At 38.4% G+C, this 16,075-nt stretch overlaps 1 protein-coding gene across 3 annotated transcripts in view; it reads left to right on the top strand.

The window, feature by feature from the left end:
- The window catches only part of ARHGAP10 (Rho GTPase activating protein 10), a 339,539-nt gene that overhangs the window by 201,642 nt on the left and 121,822 nt on the right, over positions 1–16,075 (top strand). For all 3 annotated transcript variants that reach the window (XM_040472772.1, XM_040472753.1, XM_040472763.1), the window contains 2 exons: positions 6,213–6,287; positions 12,956–13,043. In XM_040472772.1, the coding sequence (XP_040328706.1) occupies positions 6,213–6,287; positions 12,956–13,043 (163 nt within the window). The remainder of the gene's footprint in view (positions 1–6,212; positions 6,288–12,955; positions 13,044–16,075) is intronic.

The following is a 16,075-nucleotide window of genomic DNA, read 5'->3' as shown; positions in this document are numbered from 1 at the left end:
GTATAGTGCTTTCTTCCTTTTATTTTCAAGACCCGCTCCCGGTTAGTTAATATTTATAATTGTATATAAATGTATTATTATAAAACATTTACAATTATGATTGATATTTATGCATAAAATTGTGTGTTCATTACATAGCTCATAGGAGAATTTGTCTTTGCAGTGCTGGTGGGATATATAAACAAACTTGCATTTATGCGTGTGTGTGTGTGTGTTTATGTGTGTGTGCTGTATTACTGATGACATGTGGCAGACTTTTGATGTAAATCTTGTGAATATGAACCTGACCATTGACGACCTTTCATCCCTGTTGTAGACAGACAAAAGTGCAAATAAATGATTCAGTCCTGCCACAAATATTGGTCAATTATCTCATTCCATGCCAAGCACTCTACTGGTTACTAGATGAGAACTGACTGAATGTTAGTTTATGGACCCATAGCATATGGTCACTGATTTCTGTAGAATCATATACCTGGATAATTTTTTAAAATAATTTTGTACGTATCGCCATCAAAAGTCTGTTTCATTTTGAGTCTTATTCCTTTATAATGTTATATTTGTCTTTTCTACTTACAAATAACCTTTTCTGTCTCTTTTTATTTTCTTTCTATATCCTTTTACTAATCACTTATCAACTTATGAATGACATATTCAGTTTATCCATTAATTTATCTGATTCACTGGTTAAATGTATACCATGTACTGAGGATCATGCAAGATATTAAGAGTCCCTGAGTTATCAGGTATGGGTTCTGTTCCCGAAGCCAGAAAGGAAAGATGAGACGTTGTGGCTGGGTTGGTTGCTCTCTCCCAAGTTGCTCTTTCTTTTAATTTTAATTGTCTTTTAAATTTTATCCTGTCTTCACTGTATTCTACCTCAGTGCTTAAAATGTAAGTACACGATAATTTTTATGAAATTAATAGGAATTTAAATGTTACACAATTTCTAGCCTGTTATCGCCTCATTTATTTCCAAATTCTCCTTCCTTCTGTTCTTCATTGACCTTTCCTGTGTGTGTGTGTGTGCGCGTTGAGTACCTGTCTTCTCTCTTCTACCTCCTTTCCTCTAAATGCCACTTCCTGTTTTCTTCTTACTCAACAAATTTTTTTTGCCAGTGTGGCCATGTTAGCCTTTGCCCCCACCTCTGTTGTTTAACTGAATTTAGCCACCCTCTTTGGCTTTATTTTCCTTTTGTATCTAATTCTTTTATTGTTCCAGAGCATCTTATTTTCTCTTTTGCTTCTCTAGCCCACCTGCCAGGGCCTCTGAGTGCCCACTGATGTTAGGTAGTTCTGTGCAGGTGTTTTGTGGAGTGGAATAGATGGTTCTGGCAGCATCATCTGGGTTCCAAGAGGGAGACTGTGGGGCAGAGATGATGATGAAAGTTGACTCATTTCCTTTTTTTGACTTTCTCCTCGAGAAAGATGTGGCTGGTACTCAGTGACAGGACTGTGTGAGATTGGAGGAGACAGGCGGTGGGAAGTAAGACACGTTTGATTTCACCTTGTCCACTTTGCCCAGGGACAGCTGTCATCAGCTGCTCATCACTGTAATGGAGAGCACTTACCCTCCTGATCAGAAACAGCCTTATTTATTAAAAGAAAAAAACAAAACAAAACAAAAAAACCACAAAAATAAAACTTTGGGCCTATAGCACTTTGACCAGATGAAAATTTTTGTTAAAAGTTAAAAACTGATGTAGTAATAACATCAGGGAATATTGCTACCCGAGAAAAATCGTAGTAAGTTGGATATTTTAACTGTTTTTAGCTCCTAATTATAATGTCTGTTTTGGCCCAAGGCCAGTCTCTATCTGTAGTTCCAAATTAATTCCAAGACCCTAGCCATATCTTTTTTGTACTCAACTATTCCACGTGAGGCACCATGAAAGCTATTAAAAACCAAACCCAAGATTGACCTAGTATCTTTTCATGTCTCTGTATATTTGGAAAGAGAAGGTAGAACACAGGTCCTCAATTCTTAATCTGAAAATCATGAGGTTGGATGTGTTTTAGAAAGCATATGGGACGTAAGGTATACTGCATGTCACATCTCCAGATGTGTGGACATACTTCTAACATAGTTAATTAGAAGTATTCACACTGAGCGGGGGAATATACAAACGTAAATAATCTGATGTCAGGTCAAGCATTCAGACTTTGATTTTGGGAATTGTGAATAAGAGATTGTGGGCTTGTTTTAAAATGTATTCAAGTGTTCAGAGGAATTAATTATGAGTCATGTTCAGGAAAAGGGAATATCAACTGTAGGCTGGTGTTAGACAAGGTGGAATTTTATCTGGTTTTGAAGGTCTGGATGGGATTCAATTTGCTCACTGTTGAACCTCTGGCAGCTAGAATGGCACCTGGCACATATTTGATGAATAAATATTTGACAGATGAGTAATTTGTGGAGAGAAGGCGGAAGAACATTTCTGTCCGAGGAGATGACCTGGAGGGAGGAGTGAAGGGAGTGGATTTGGTGACTTGTGGGTGATAGTCCAGGGTTTGCTCTGGTTGAGGTGAATACTCCACAATAAATGTGGGTAGGTGAGGTAGGGCCCATTGTAGATATTTGTGTATTTATGCCTTACCTATTACCTCAACAGAGGAATCTAGACTGGATCTGAGTGATGGCTTACTCTTAAATGGAGATGGCAGAGAATTTAGATAATCAGTGTGGTTTGAAAAAGGAAAAGAAAAAGAAAAAATGTTCAGAATGAATTATAGTCGTGTGTGCTTCCCTACAGGGGTGTCTTAATAAATATGTGTGTATAAAACTCAAGACTGTGTTGAAGAAGCAGAGATGAGTCTGAATGTGAAGAAATTGTGCACATTGACCTAGTGAATTTGGAAAGTGACAGAGAGGAAGTCAAAGAAAATTTCCAAATTCTAATACGTGGTGATTAGAAATAGTGACTCCTTGGGCTGAAAGGGGAAAATGTGGAAGAGAAGCTGGAGAGACTGATAAACTCACTCATATGACTTGGCATAAGGATTGGTTCCTATTCTTCAAATGTATTTATTTGTTGTCTTTTAAATGATATGTGTATGTTCAGAGATATAAAGTATGTTTCAGTTTTCTTAATTCAGACCTTTTTAAGGATGTTGTAACAAGAAACAAAATCCTATGTGACGTGTGTGTGTGTGTGTTACATGCTGTTTCTAAGCTGCTTTTATATGAGGTTTATTTAAATTTCATCTTAAAAATGTAGAAACTGTGTTGAGTAGCATCAATTCCCCCTTGCACCTTTCATTATGCATTAGCAATTAACTCAGCTTCTCTCAGGTTGATGAATTTGAACTTGATCAATTATCTGATAGTAATTACCAGCACAGAGTGATGATTATTGCTGAGGTAACGTTCTTATTTCATTTCTCTGTGCATTTCAGGCATGTCTCAAAGATGCACGTTTGCTTGACGGCAGAATATGACTTGCTCTTTTGGCTTCTGGCACTGAGGTCAAACTATTTTAGGTTTTTTAAATGGAGTAGTGTTGAAAAACAGTCCTCTGATATTTTAAACTCTGGACATGGCCTTCTGGCTTCTAGGAGAAGGAAGGAATGAGGCCCAGTCTTTTCTCCCGTAGCAGGCTCAAAATCTGATTTTTGTGTTTGACAATTTCCTTTCTTTTTTACCAACTCCTGGCAGGGCTGACCTGAATTTGTTTCCCTCTCTTGGAGTCCGTGAGCTTCCCCATCAGGAAGGTGCCTCTCTGCTGCTTTGATTCTTCAGCATTCAAAGCATCTTTAGAACAGATATGTGTAGACTGAAGGGCTAGCCTTTGCTCTTCTGGTTCTTTGAGCTCTGTTGAGATAATTGAGAGACAAGGTGTATGTGTTTGCTTGGATTGCCATAATAAAGTCCCACAAACTGGGTGGCTTATACAACAGAAATGTATTTTCTCAGAATTCTTGGGGCTAGAAATCTGAGGTCCATGTGTCAGTAGGTTGGCTTCTTTGGAGGGCCCTGTCCTTGGTTTGTGGGTGACTGGCTTCTCTCTGTGTGTGTCCCATCTTCTTTTTTTTAATGTTTATTTATTTTGAGAGGGAGATTTAAAAAATTTTTTCTTATTTATTCTTGAGAGACAGAGTCAGACAGAACATGCATGGGGGAAGGGCAGAGAGAGAGGGAGACACAGAATTGGAAGCAGACTCCAGGCTCCCAGCTATCGGCAAAGAGCCTGATGCACGGCTCGATCTCACAGACCACGAGATCATGACCTGAGTTGAAGTTGGACACCTAACCGACTGAGCCACCCAAGTGCTCCAAGGATTGGTTTCTTCTGACGGCCATGGTTTGTGGGTGACCATCTTCTCCCTGTGTGTCCCGACTTCTTTTTTTTTTTTTGTAAGTGTTGATTTATTTTGAGAGAGAGAGCAAACAAGCAAGCAAGAAAGGGAAGGGAGGAGAGAGAGGGAGAGAGAATCCCAAGCTGGCTCTGTACTGTTAGTGCAAAGCCAGACATGGGGCTCGAACTCACAAACCACAAGATCATGACCTGAACTTGGGCGCTTAACTGACTGAGCCACCCAGGTGCCCCCCCAACTTCTTATAAGAACATTAAACATACTGCTTTAGGACCTACCCTAATGACATAATTTCAACTTAATTACCTCCTTTAAAGACCTTATTTCCAAAGACGGTCAAATTCTGAGGGTAGTGAGGGTTAGGACTTCAACATATGGATTTTGGGGGGATGCAAAATGTAGCATATACAAGACAAATGGGACATTTGAGAAGCTTAAAAAATTATTAAGGAGAAATAAATGAAAGGCAAAATAGAGAAAAGGAAAATGAAGACTTGCTTTTGCAAGGAGTGATAAGAGCTTTTATGTGTGCCATGCGTTACAATTGATAGTACATGTCTTGGTATCATCTCAGTGTTTTCCCCCCACCAAACACAAAGTGCAAGGTGCTGTCCTTGATCTCAGATACATCATCGAGACTCAGGTCTCCCATCTTGCCCATGATCTCAGAGCTCAGGAGTGACTGAGTCTTGACTGGAAGCCAGCCCTTCGGACCCTGTCTGGTCTTTTCATCACCCATGTGAGTAGATGAAAAGAAAGTAAGCTCTCCTAGGCAAATTCCGTGGCTTTTTTGGTGTTGTTGTGTTTGGGAAACTTTGGGGATTAGAGGCATCATCTTCTTTTCAGCCAGTTGTGTTCTTGTTAGTTTTAACATTGGTTGTGCAGAAAACAAACACCTGCAGCAAGCTGCAACTCTTCTGAGAAGTCATGATTTTTCAAAGTCGTTATTTTATCATGAAAGCTTTCAAGCATAAAAAGAGTAGAGAGAGTGGTGCAATGAACTCCCATATTCTTATGGCTCAGGCTCAACACTTAAGATTTTGGTAAAATTGCTTCATCTATCCCTTCCTTGCTCTTAAAGCAAATCTCAGATAGGTTCCTTTCACTCTTTTCAGTAGGTACCTTAAAAAAAATAGGGACATTTTCTGACATACTCTTAATGTCACTCAGAGTTTCTCAATTGCCTCAAAAATGCCCTTTTACAGTTGGTTTATTCAAATCAATATGCTGTGTATATTGCCATGTATTCAATATACTAAATTCTGTTTGACAATATATTTTCTTGCCTTTATTTCTCATCCGTTGTGCCCAGAGATACTTTGTTTCCCCAGCTCTGCAGAGAGAGAATGCTGTGATTTGGCTCATTCTGATGTATACTTTGTAGTGTTCCTTGGGAGTTTCAGAGCTCCTTGCTGGACAGTGCATGTAACAGCTCTTAACCAAAAACAAAAACAGTTCTGCCTTAGTTTTGAATGGATTTCCACGGCCTTAAAGAATCATCTAAATAATGATTTTCTTTCTGTGTACTAATCAGCACCATGTTATTTTTAAAAGGCTGAACTTTTCAAGAAAAACAACGTGAAAGTTAGAATGCATCTTTACAAAATGCATTGGTACACATGAGTACTACTTAAGGAACTTATTTCATTAACATTGACTCATTACATTTTGTGCACATGGAACACTGTTTTTATGAGATTATTTTCCAACCATAACTCATGAATACCAAGCTGCTAAAACAAGTTGGTAAACACTTGGTTTTGTCAAACGTTTATTTTTATAGTCAACAGGAATGCTGCTAATGTGAGTTAGCAAAGATTCTGAATACAATTGTTTGCTGACAGCTTTTAAAATATGACTTGTCTTATATTTTGCTAACACTTTGTCTCTTCCAATAGGTATAAATGACCAAGGATTGTACAGAGTTGTGGGGGTGAGTTCAAAGGTCCAGAGACTTCTGAGTATGTTGATGGGTATGCCTCTTTTCTAATCATTTTCCATGCATTGTTTGTTTATGTTCATTGACTTTACAACTTAATATTTCATAGTAACATACAGCACACTTGGGTGCCTCGATGAGTTTTCTCCTGAGCAGAGGTAGTTGATGCTGAGAAGTAGATTAGTGTTTGTCTCAGCACAGATTTCCACTCCCTCTTACCTTGTGTTCCATTTCTTAGTAAATGGGGGGAAAAAAGAAAAGAAAAGAATGCAGCTCATGGGTGAATGTCGTCTTGTGCTTGCTTCTCACAGGAAAGTAGCAGCCAGGCCTCTGTGATTTGCATGGCTTCCAAATTGCCCGTCCAGAGTCTTGACAGTACATTTGGTTGGACAAGACCACTGGGACTCACTCATTTTTATGTTGCTTCCAAAACTGTCACTTGACAGCAAGGATCCGATTCTTGGGGACTCATTGGTATTCACAGTGGCTTGTTCGTAGTTTGCACCAGGCTCTTCTCCAGAACCATGCATGCTCCATCTGTGCTGATAACACAGTGTTCTTTGGCACCACAGACTAGAGGAAGCCAGCAAGTGAATTCATTTCATTACCCCAGACATTGCGTGAATGACAAAGCGCTTTTACATGACACGCCGCTGTCGGTTCCGTGCCACCTGTAAGGTGTCCTGCCTCTCTCCCTGCCCCAAAGCTGGCTGCCTCTTGAGGAGTGATGATAACTCATCAGGCTTGAGGGCCTGTATGTCAAACCAATCTGTCATTTTGACCTTGCTAAATATTAATTAACTTGATATCTCACTTTAATTAATCAGTATTAACAATGCCCTCAGGTATGCTGTAGATGCATTTAAAACCTGTCTGCATCTTAAAGCATTGTGGGAAGGACTCGTTTTTAGGAAGCATAAACCAAGATGAATAAAATCAACTGACATGTTACAGATAGGATTGCTTGTTTGGCTGTATTTGAATTAAGGATTTAATAAGCAATAACCTTTTTTTTAGCTATTAACTGCAGGAAAAATTGCCCATCATCAGTTGGAGAGCTGTCTTAGAATACATTCGCTTTCATGAGCTGTTTTCATTTTCTGCCTCTCTGGTTTAACTTGGGTGTGCAACTTTGGCAGTCAGATTTTCCTTTTTACCATTAGTGGTCTCCAAATTAAATAGACTCAGGTTGCCAGTGGTTCAGTAGCAGCTGGAAGAGTTTAATTGGGCTACAGCATCTGCTTTTAGTTAATTTTAAAATTAGAAACACTTTGCTCATTTCCAAGATGGTGTAATAATGATTAGAATTGGAAGGCTGTTGGTATCAGAAGGGGATATTTTGGCTGAAAGGCACACTTTGGCAGTAAATTGGTCCTAAGGATCCCAGCATTATTTTTATTGTCTTCTTGTTCGTGTTCAAGGGAAGTTCAAACAAGGGTGTCTCTGTGGTCACGGGGAAGTGTTAAGCTGTCTCAAAATTTGTTCTTAATCTCATAAAATCCCTCTTGATCTGCATCCCTGAACTAAGGTGGTAGTTTCCTCTGCTCATGGGAAATGTCTCAAGATAATCCCGTACTGGCAAGGTGTTTTAAAATATCTAAACCCTCAAAAATTCATGACCTGGAAAACGGTTTTCACTTTCCATGAGACTCAGAGCAGAGAAGTCTAGGATACAAGCGCGATACAACCTAATTTCAGTTGCTGACAAAGGAAATTTGTTTTCCCAAGAAGCATTTCTTCAGGAAGTTGAAGAACGGATGAGAGGGATGACACTGACTTGATTATTTCCTTGTAAAGGGGGGTTGGGCACTACCACAATAATTATTTTACAGTAATTCCTAGTTGAATTTGAAGATTGTCAATCACAAACTTTGGATTTTTTATTAGGATTAATACTGCTTTCTTGTTACTTTGTTACCAACTCAAACTTTAGGTCTTGACAAAATAGATTTATTCACTGAATCTTAATTTAAAATTCCCTTAAGATACCTTTCTCCTTCTGTCCCATTCACGAAGTGTTCAAATAAATAATTTATACCTCTTCCAAAAAAAGGATTTTAAGAGTTCTGTGTAGTTGTGTATACCCTATCCACTGGATATTCTTTCTTTCCATCTTATCTCACCTCCCTGAGAAAAAAAAAACACCGGATGAGTCTGCCAGATTTTTAGCTTTGCTCTTTTAGACCAGTGTCCCCACTCTCCCCGCCCCAGGAGTTCTGATGATTTTGCCCATTTGGTATTAGGCAATTATTTATTCATTTTTGGAGGGAGAGAGAGAGTGCAGGCAGGGTAGGGGCAGAGAGAGAGGGGGACAGAGGATCTGAAGCAGGTTCTGTGCTGACAGCAACAAACCCGATGTGGAACTCAGGAACCATGAGATCATGATCTGAGCCAAAGTTGGACACTTAATGGACTGAGCCACCCAGGTGCCCCAGTATGAGGCAGTTATTTTTTTAAGTTGCTATTCCTCCAGGTAATGTGTATTTCAAATTTGGATTTTTCAAAGTACAATTTGTTTGTATTGAATTTTTCTTTGTAGAGATGAGAAATAATCCATTTTTTTAATGTCTGAGAAAAAATTCCAAGGCATTTAGTATTTTTGACAAGAACTTCTGTTTACTTGGTTCTTTAGTTCTTGAGAACTAATTATTTACTTGGATGTTTTTCTATTACTGTCATTTTTATATAACATGTGTGTATTGTTTGTTTGAAATGTTTTAAGTATTTACTCTTATGTAGAAGTTTGTGATGATTTCTAAAGAAAGGATGAATGCTTAGTATCTTCCATGTGTTCTTCACTTGTTGGCATGTTTTCACTCTTCATATTTAAGATTAAAATAAAGAAAAATCTTTCTTTCCATTCTTCATCTCTCCCCATCTTCTTCTCCCCCACACCCCTGTTTCCTCCACCCCTTTCTTCTCTCCTCTGCCAAGAAGGAGTACGAATGGTAGTTGACCACAGACAGTCCTCTAAATAGACATGTCATATCTACTCCTCCAGGTCAGGTCAGGTGATGGGAGTTGTTGTCTTAGTTGTCTTCTATCCCGGGAGCCAGAAGGTAGTGCTCAGCTCTCTTTCCCTGGACCACACTTCTTAAGTTTAAAAAAAAAAAAAAAAAAAAAAAAATATATATATATATATATATATATAAATAAATCACACACACATACATAATATATACATATATATGTATATGTATATGTATATATACACACATGCATACATACAAAGTCCCACTAAGCAGTTGTCTTCCTCCCCTTTTCAGGTGTTTTTCTTCGCCTTTTCCTCTAACAGAGGGCACACACACATAGACATGTAACTTTGTAAAAGTTTTATGTTTGTTTTTTACGTAGTAACTTTAGAGCACTTGGGGAGGGAAGGGAGAAATACCGGATGAGGTGTGTTTGGGTGAGTCATGGATTTTTAGTAAATGGGGTGAGAATGTAGCAGGTTAATTACAATAGTCATTGGCAGGTTAGAACTCAGATGGGTTAGAGTTGTCAGTGTTCTCCCACTTCACCACTGAAGAATGAAAACATCAGAGCAGGGAGGGGAAATTATAAGAAAATGTGGTGGCAGCTTAAGTGTGTTGGTGAATTTGGTGGTTATTTCTAAATTTAACTTGCAAAATAGGCGGGATTTTATTTTTAGACACAGAACCATAGAAAACAAGAGATACAGCTAACTTGGAAGTTTTACTTAAAAAAAATCACCTTATTTGTTTGTAAGACAGCTTTTTCATATACATTGGGGAAAACAAAGTAAACTAATATAGGTGAAAATTATGATTTTGGATTTATAATGTATATTCTCAAAATTCATTCAATCAGTGTGCTCCTTCAAGTACTTTAATTTAAAGTGGGGCCCAGGTCAATTTTTGGAATATTGCATTTAGGTGCTTTGCATTTAGGTGGGGCTGAAAATTTCCAGTTTAAAAAAAAAAATACTGGTTATGTAATTATGAAACATTCACCCAAATAAACAGTTAACTGTTTGTATCTGTGCTTGTTAGTTTTAACTAGTACATAAAGGTGTTGTCTCTTAGTCAATAAGGGAGCAAAATCCCTTCCTTATTTACAGTAGAATGTATATTCTGATTGAACACTCAAATGCATTTATAAGTTTGAATCCCAAATAAGTTATTAGCAAACTTACCTGGTCCCAGTGCATCCACTGATTCTAAAGAACTGCTAGGTATGATTGAGTTATTTGAAAACAGTAAAAATTTAATAGGGGATTAGTGCCATAGACACTATGTAGTCATTAGCCTCTGATGTGACAGCCACTTTTTATTCCAGGAATTCAAAGGGTGGCTTACTTTTCCATAGAAAGGCTATGATTCTCGAAATATAGAATGATAATTTGGTAGAAAGATGAAAATAAAAGATTTCCTTTAGAAGCCTCCTGGATTTTAAAATGCTGATTTGCCGGGAGCGAATTGATTGAAAATGTTATCTGACTTGTACGTTAAAATGAGATTTAAATAATTGATTTAATGAGAGAATATTCAGTTACTGAAGTAATGGGTTGGCAAAGCCTTTAGAACAGAATTATTTAGTCCCAGTTATAAAGGATTGCACCTTTAATCAGGGTGCTTAATTTGATTTCTTGAATGTATCTGTGGCTTGTCTGACAAGCTTGGTAACAAATGAGTTCTGAATTGTAGGAACTGATCAAAATGTAATCAGTGTCAATTGCCATTGTTGTAGTTTATTGCATGTTGCTGTCAGTTGCTGTAATCAAGAACTGTTGAAGTGCTTTAAAAAGTCTCCAGACTTTTGAGTAATTGACTTCATATGTATGATGTTATGGCTGTGAAATAACCATCACTTCCTGTTTTACTTTGTTTCTGGAAAGTTTGAGAATAGCATAGTTTGAGATAGGTGAGTTGTCACCTATCCTTCCTCATGCCCAAGCCTAAAGTTTTTTAAGTGACATGCCTGACTGAATGCAGTGGTCCCGTTCTGACAGGCTTTTCTTTTTAGTGCCTTTAAAGAGGAAATACTAACAAGATGTTTCCTCCCCTATATAGATAAATACAGTGTAAGAGAGGGAAAAAAAAAGTCTGAAACAACTAGTTTTCTTGGCTCTTAGTTGAAACATCATTCTGGAGTGAGGGAGAAATCAAGTCTTTTCCTGGAATGTCTGATTTTTTCCTTTGGATGATGGGGTGTAGAAAACGAGGCAAGTTTCTACTGATTATTTAATATCTGTCATCATAACCCATTTACTACACTTCCCTTTGAGTAGGAACCACCACTGAATGCTTATACTTTTAGTGACTCGGTTGTGGTAATTGCCTACTCATTTAAACAAGGTACACATTGCTTATTTGCTTTGCTACTCTTTGTAGTTCTGTGAGAGTGTTTACATGATCGCTGTTTTGTAGATGTGACTTGGTTTGAGTGGTGTGGCTGCTTAGGGTGGCCGTGAGGATTTAAGCCCAGGTTTGTGAGAACATGCTGCACTCATTCCTGTCTGGTGCCAAGCCGCAGTTGAGTGGAGTAGCCCAGCCTTGTAAGGATCAAGGTGCCACCATATACAGAGTGCTGGCCTTTCCCTTTCTGTTTCCCACCCTCCTTTCCTTTTATTTCAACCAAGACTCATTTCTTCCCTTTTATTTTTATTTATTTTTAATTTTTTTAATATTTTATTTTTGAGAGAGAGAGAGAGAGTGAGTGAGCGAGCAGGGGAGGAGCAGAGAGAGAGAGAGAGAGAGCGCAAGCTCTAGGCTCCCAGCTGTCAGCACAGAGCCTGACACGAGGTTCAAACTCACGAACCTCAAGATCATGACCTGAACAGAAGTTGGACGCTTAACCGATGAGCCACCCAGGCCCCCCTCATTTCTTCTTTTGTAGAATTTACTGTCTCCTTTCCCCTCCCTTGTTTGTTTGTTTGTTTGGTTAGCCATACGTCTTTTTCTGTAGAGTTTATTAGCTATTTGAAAGGGCATCTGGAAGAAACACATTATTAACACCCTTTCGGGACAAAGAAAACTAGTTTTAGTTAGAATGAATGTCAGAAGCGTTGCACAGAGGCTTCCAATAAATATTTCTTAGATGAATGTATAAATTACGATGTTGCTGTCAAAGTTGAGTTTAAATTTATGTATTACCATATTGCTATTTTGGTTGATCATGCATTAATCTTCAGAAAGATAATCTGTTGAGTCCAGATCTTAGAAGCGTGGGACCAAACTTCCTGTCCTTTCTTCCCACTGACTTGTCATTTTGCCATTAACAGGGCTGCCTGTTACCCTTGTCATAACACAGCGTGATAACAGTAATGCCACCTGAAACATGGTAAAATGTATAGATACTGTAGATGCCACATGCCCCAAGCCCTGACTGTGGGGTAGTGTCTTTAATAATAGAATAACTACCACCATGGCAGTCATCACAGCTGTGTATGCTTTGTAGTTGTGAATATTGAAATGTCTACTATGCCTAGGTCTTCCCTCCTCCCAGCCCCATCTTATCCTTTACCTTGATCTTCACTATGGGTTTTCTGAAGTTGCTTACAAATGTCTAATAATAGAACATGGCTTATAATAGAAGAAATTTTGTACGTTTTTATAAGGACTCCCAGAATTAATTATTTGTGGTTTGGCCATTTAAAAATGGAAGCTTTGTGAACCAGTCAAGAAGACCTTTGGATGTCCAAGGTTTTAATTATTGTTTTCTTGCCTGCTTGCTCACCAGATGTAAAAACATGCAATGAGGTGGACCTGGAGAATTCTGTAGATTGGGAAGTGAAGACAATAACAAGTGCCCTGAAACAGTATTTGAGGTAAGCTCCTCTCAGTAACAGGAGGGAGGCGTGGGCTCTTGGGTATCTAACGTGTGGTAGATGCCAACGCTGCCTGGAGATCTCGATCATTGAGTTCAACCTTACAGAACAGGAGGACATTCATGATGGATCTGTGTCTCTGAAAGTGTCATCAGTAGTAGTTGAATGTCTGTTGTTAGGTAAATTGCAAAACAGAATCAGAAAAGACAAAAGTGTGTGAAGTAGATGTCTATTGTAGATGGGAGTTTTGGGAATTAAATGTTATGAAGCAATGAGGAAGAAGGCCATTTATCAATTTTTATCGAACCTTTTATTTATGTTTTAGGCTACAGTGAAGAATTTTTTTTGGTTTAAATTTAAGCCATTGAGTCTAGGGGCGCCTGGGTGGCTCAAATGGTCAAGCTTCTGACTTGAATTCGGCTCAGGTCACGATTTCACAGTTCCGTGAGGCTGGGTGCCACATCATTCTCTGCTCTTGCTTTCTCTGTCTCTCTCAAAAATACATAACCTTAAAAAATGATAAACCATTGCACCTAGAGGCTTATAATGATAACACATAAATACAAAGATATTTTTAAAGAAGTTTATTTGAAGTTTTAGGATAAACTTAAGTTTTGCATTTATTACAGAAAATATTTAGGACCAGAGTTAGAATAGGGCTCAGCATCTCTATGGGTGATTACCCTTTTTATAAAGAAGAAAGGAACTTAATGATAGAAACCTTGAGGTTAGATGAAGAACAATACAAAGTGAGTGAAAGAGTGAAAAAAAATTATGATCGTAATTCTTTTTTTTATTTTTTAAAGTTTATTTATTTTGAGAGAGACAGAGCGTGAGTGGGGGAGGGGCAGAGAGAGACTCCTAAGCAGGTGCCATGCTGCTGGCACAGAGTCCAATGTGGGGCTCAAACTCAGGAAACTGTGAGATCATGACCTGAGCCGAAACCAAGAGTCAGATGCTTAACTGACTAAGCCACCCAGGTGCCCTACGAATGTAATTATTTTATTTTATTTTATTTTATTTTATTTTATTTTATTTTATTTTATTTTATTTTATTTTATTTTATTTTATTTTATTTTATTTTATTTTATTTTATTTTATTTTATTTTTCTTATCTTATCTTATCTTATCTTATCTTATTTTCATTATTTTATTTATTTTTTTTTTAGTGTTTATATTTGAGAGAGATAGAGACAGTGTGTGAGCAGGGGAGGGAAAGGGGAGATACAGAATCCGAAGCAGGCTCCAGGCGGTGAGCTGTCAGCACAGAGCCTGATGCGGGGCTCGAACTGAGGAGCTGTGAGATCATGACCTGAGCTGAAGTCGGTTGCCCAACCGACTGAGCCACCCAGGTGCCCCGACCCACGACTGAAACTCTTATGCTGCGGTTCTGTTGGGGATTTTAATAGCAAATGGCTTTGCTCCCCTAGCATCGTTTCTTTTTAACCAACACGTAGGATCGTGTTTCAGGTAGATAGTATTTGGGTTTGAATGAGCACATAGAATGAAATGTCACTATATAATTTATATGTCGAGTAGTTCATCTATTTGAAAAATTCCAAGTCTGTGCAACCACAGACAGTTAAGTATACTGAATCCTCATGGCTCCATTATCCTGCTTCTGAAGTTACCAACACTCTATCCTTCTTGTTTCTTCAGTCTCCCTACCTGCTACTTTTTTTGGATACTATTTGAAAGATTTTCTAAACCACCCTATTGCTTCCCCCCTAAATATTGAAGTATATACTTAGAAAAAGATAAGGACTTAAAAAAAGAGTGTAGAAAGACAAAAAAAATAGTTACCATACCCAACGAAATTAATACCATCTAATACTCAGTCCATGTTTGAATTTTCACTGATTTTTTTTTCCCAAAAGGTCTTTTTATATTTACTTAAATTCCGACAGGGTTTGAGTAATGTCAACACATTTCATTTGATTGATGTGTTTTAAATCACTTTTAATCTGCATAGTCTCCTTCCTCTGCACAGCTTTCTTCCTCAGCGTTTTCTTGTTTGTTTGCTTATGAACCTGGGTCATTTTTAAATAGAATTTTCTACATCTTAGGGCAGATTGTGTCATGGTGTCATTTAACATGTTTCTCTAGCCATCATATTTCCTGTAAACTAACAGTTAAATCTATAGGCTTTATTAGATCCAGGTTAGGTTTTTATAAAAAAAATGATTTATTGCAAGAATACAGTATAGTGGTGGCATATTTTTCCTGTATTATATCAGGAGGCCTGTGTTATCTGGTTGTCCCACTTTTTTTTTTTAAAGATTTTTTTTTTTTCAACGTTTATTTATTTTTGGGACAGAGAGAGACAGAGCATGAACGGGGGAGGGGCAGAGAGAGAGGGAGACACAGAATCGGAAACAGGCTCCAGGCTCCGAGCCATCAGCCCAGAGCCTGACGCGGGGCTCGAACTCCCGGACCGCGAGATCGTGACCTGGCTGAAGTCGGACGCTTAACCGACTGCGCCACCCAGGCGCCCCTGGTTGTCCCACTTTTTAATGAAATTAAAATTTATCAGTGGGTTCAGACGTGTATTACCTATTTTTGAGTGTTTTATTTCGACAAGATATTTTTAACCACTGTTTAATTTTTTTCCCTTAAAGTATTAAGTACAGAATTGCACTTAATATCCCTAATTGATAAAGGGATACAATTAAGGCTAAACCTATGTGCTTATGGCTGTCTTCCTATCTGCCACTGATGGTGACTAACTGGCTTGGATGAGAATTATGGACAAAATTAATCTCCTTAGCTCCCACTTTGGGATTAGAATGTAAGCTTCCTGAGGATAGGCACCGTATGTGTCTTGTTCATTGCAGTGTCCCCAGCATCTAGAGCTGTACCTGTCACTCAGAGACAGTGCTTCCTGACTGGGGAAATTTTGCATCCCCCAGGAGATACTTGGCAATGTCTGGAAATATTCTTGGTAGTCATGATTGCTGGAAAGGGGGTGCTACTGGCATGTAATGGTTGGAGGCCAGTGATGGGCTGCTAAACATCCTACAGTGCAGGAGACA

The sequence above is a fragment of the Herpailurus yagouaroundi genome, unplaced genomic scaffold, assembly GCF_014898765.1.
Source record: "Herpailurus yagouaroundi ecotype Mexico unplaced genomic scaffold, PumYag 28, whole genome shotgun sequence".
In the NCBI taxonomy this organism is placed as follows: Eukaryota; Metazoa; Chordata; class Mammalia; order Carnivora; family Felidae; genus Herpailurus; species Herpailurus yagouaroundi.
This window is presented reverse-complemented; position numbering and strand designations above follow the sequence as displayed.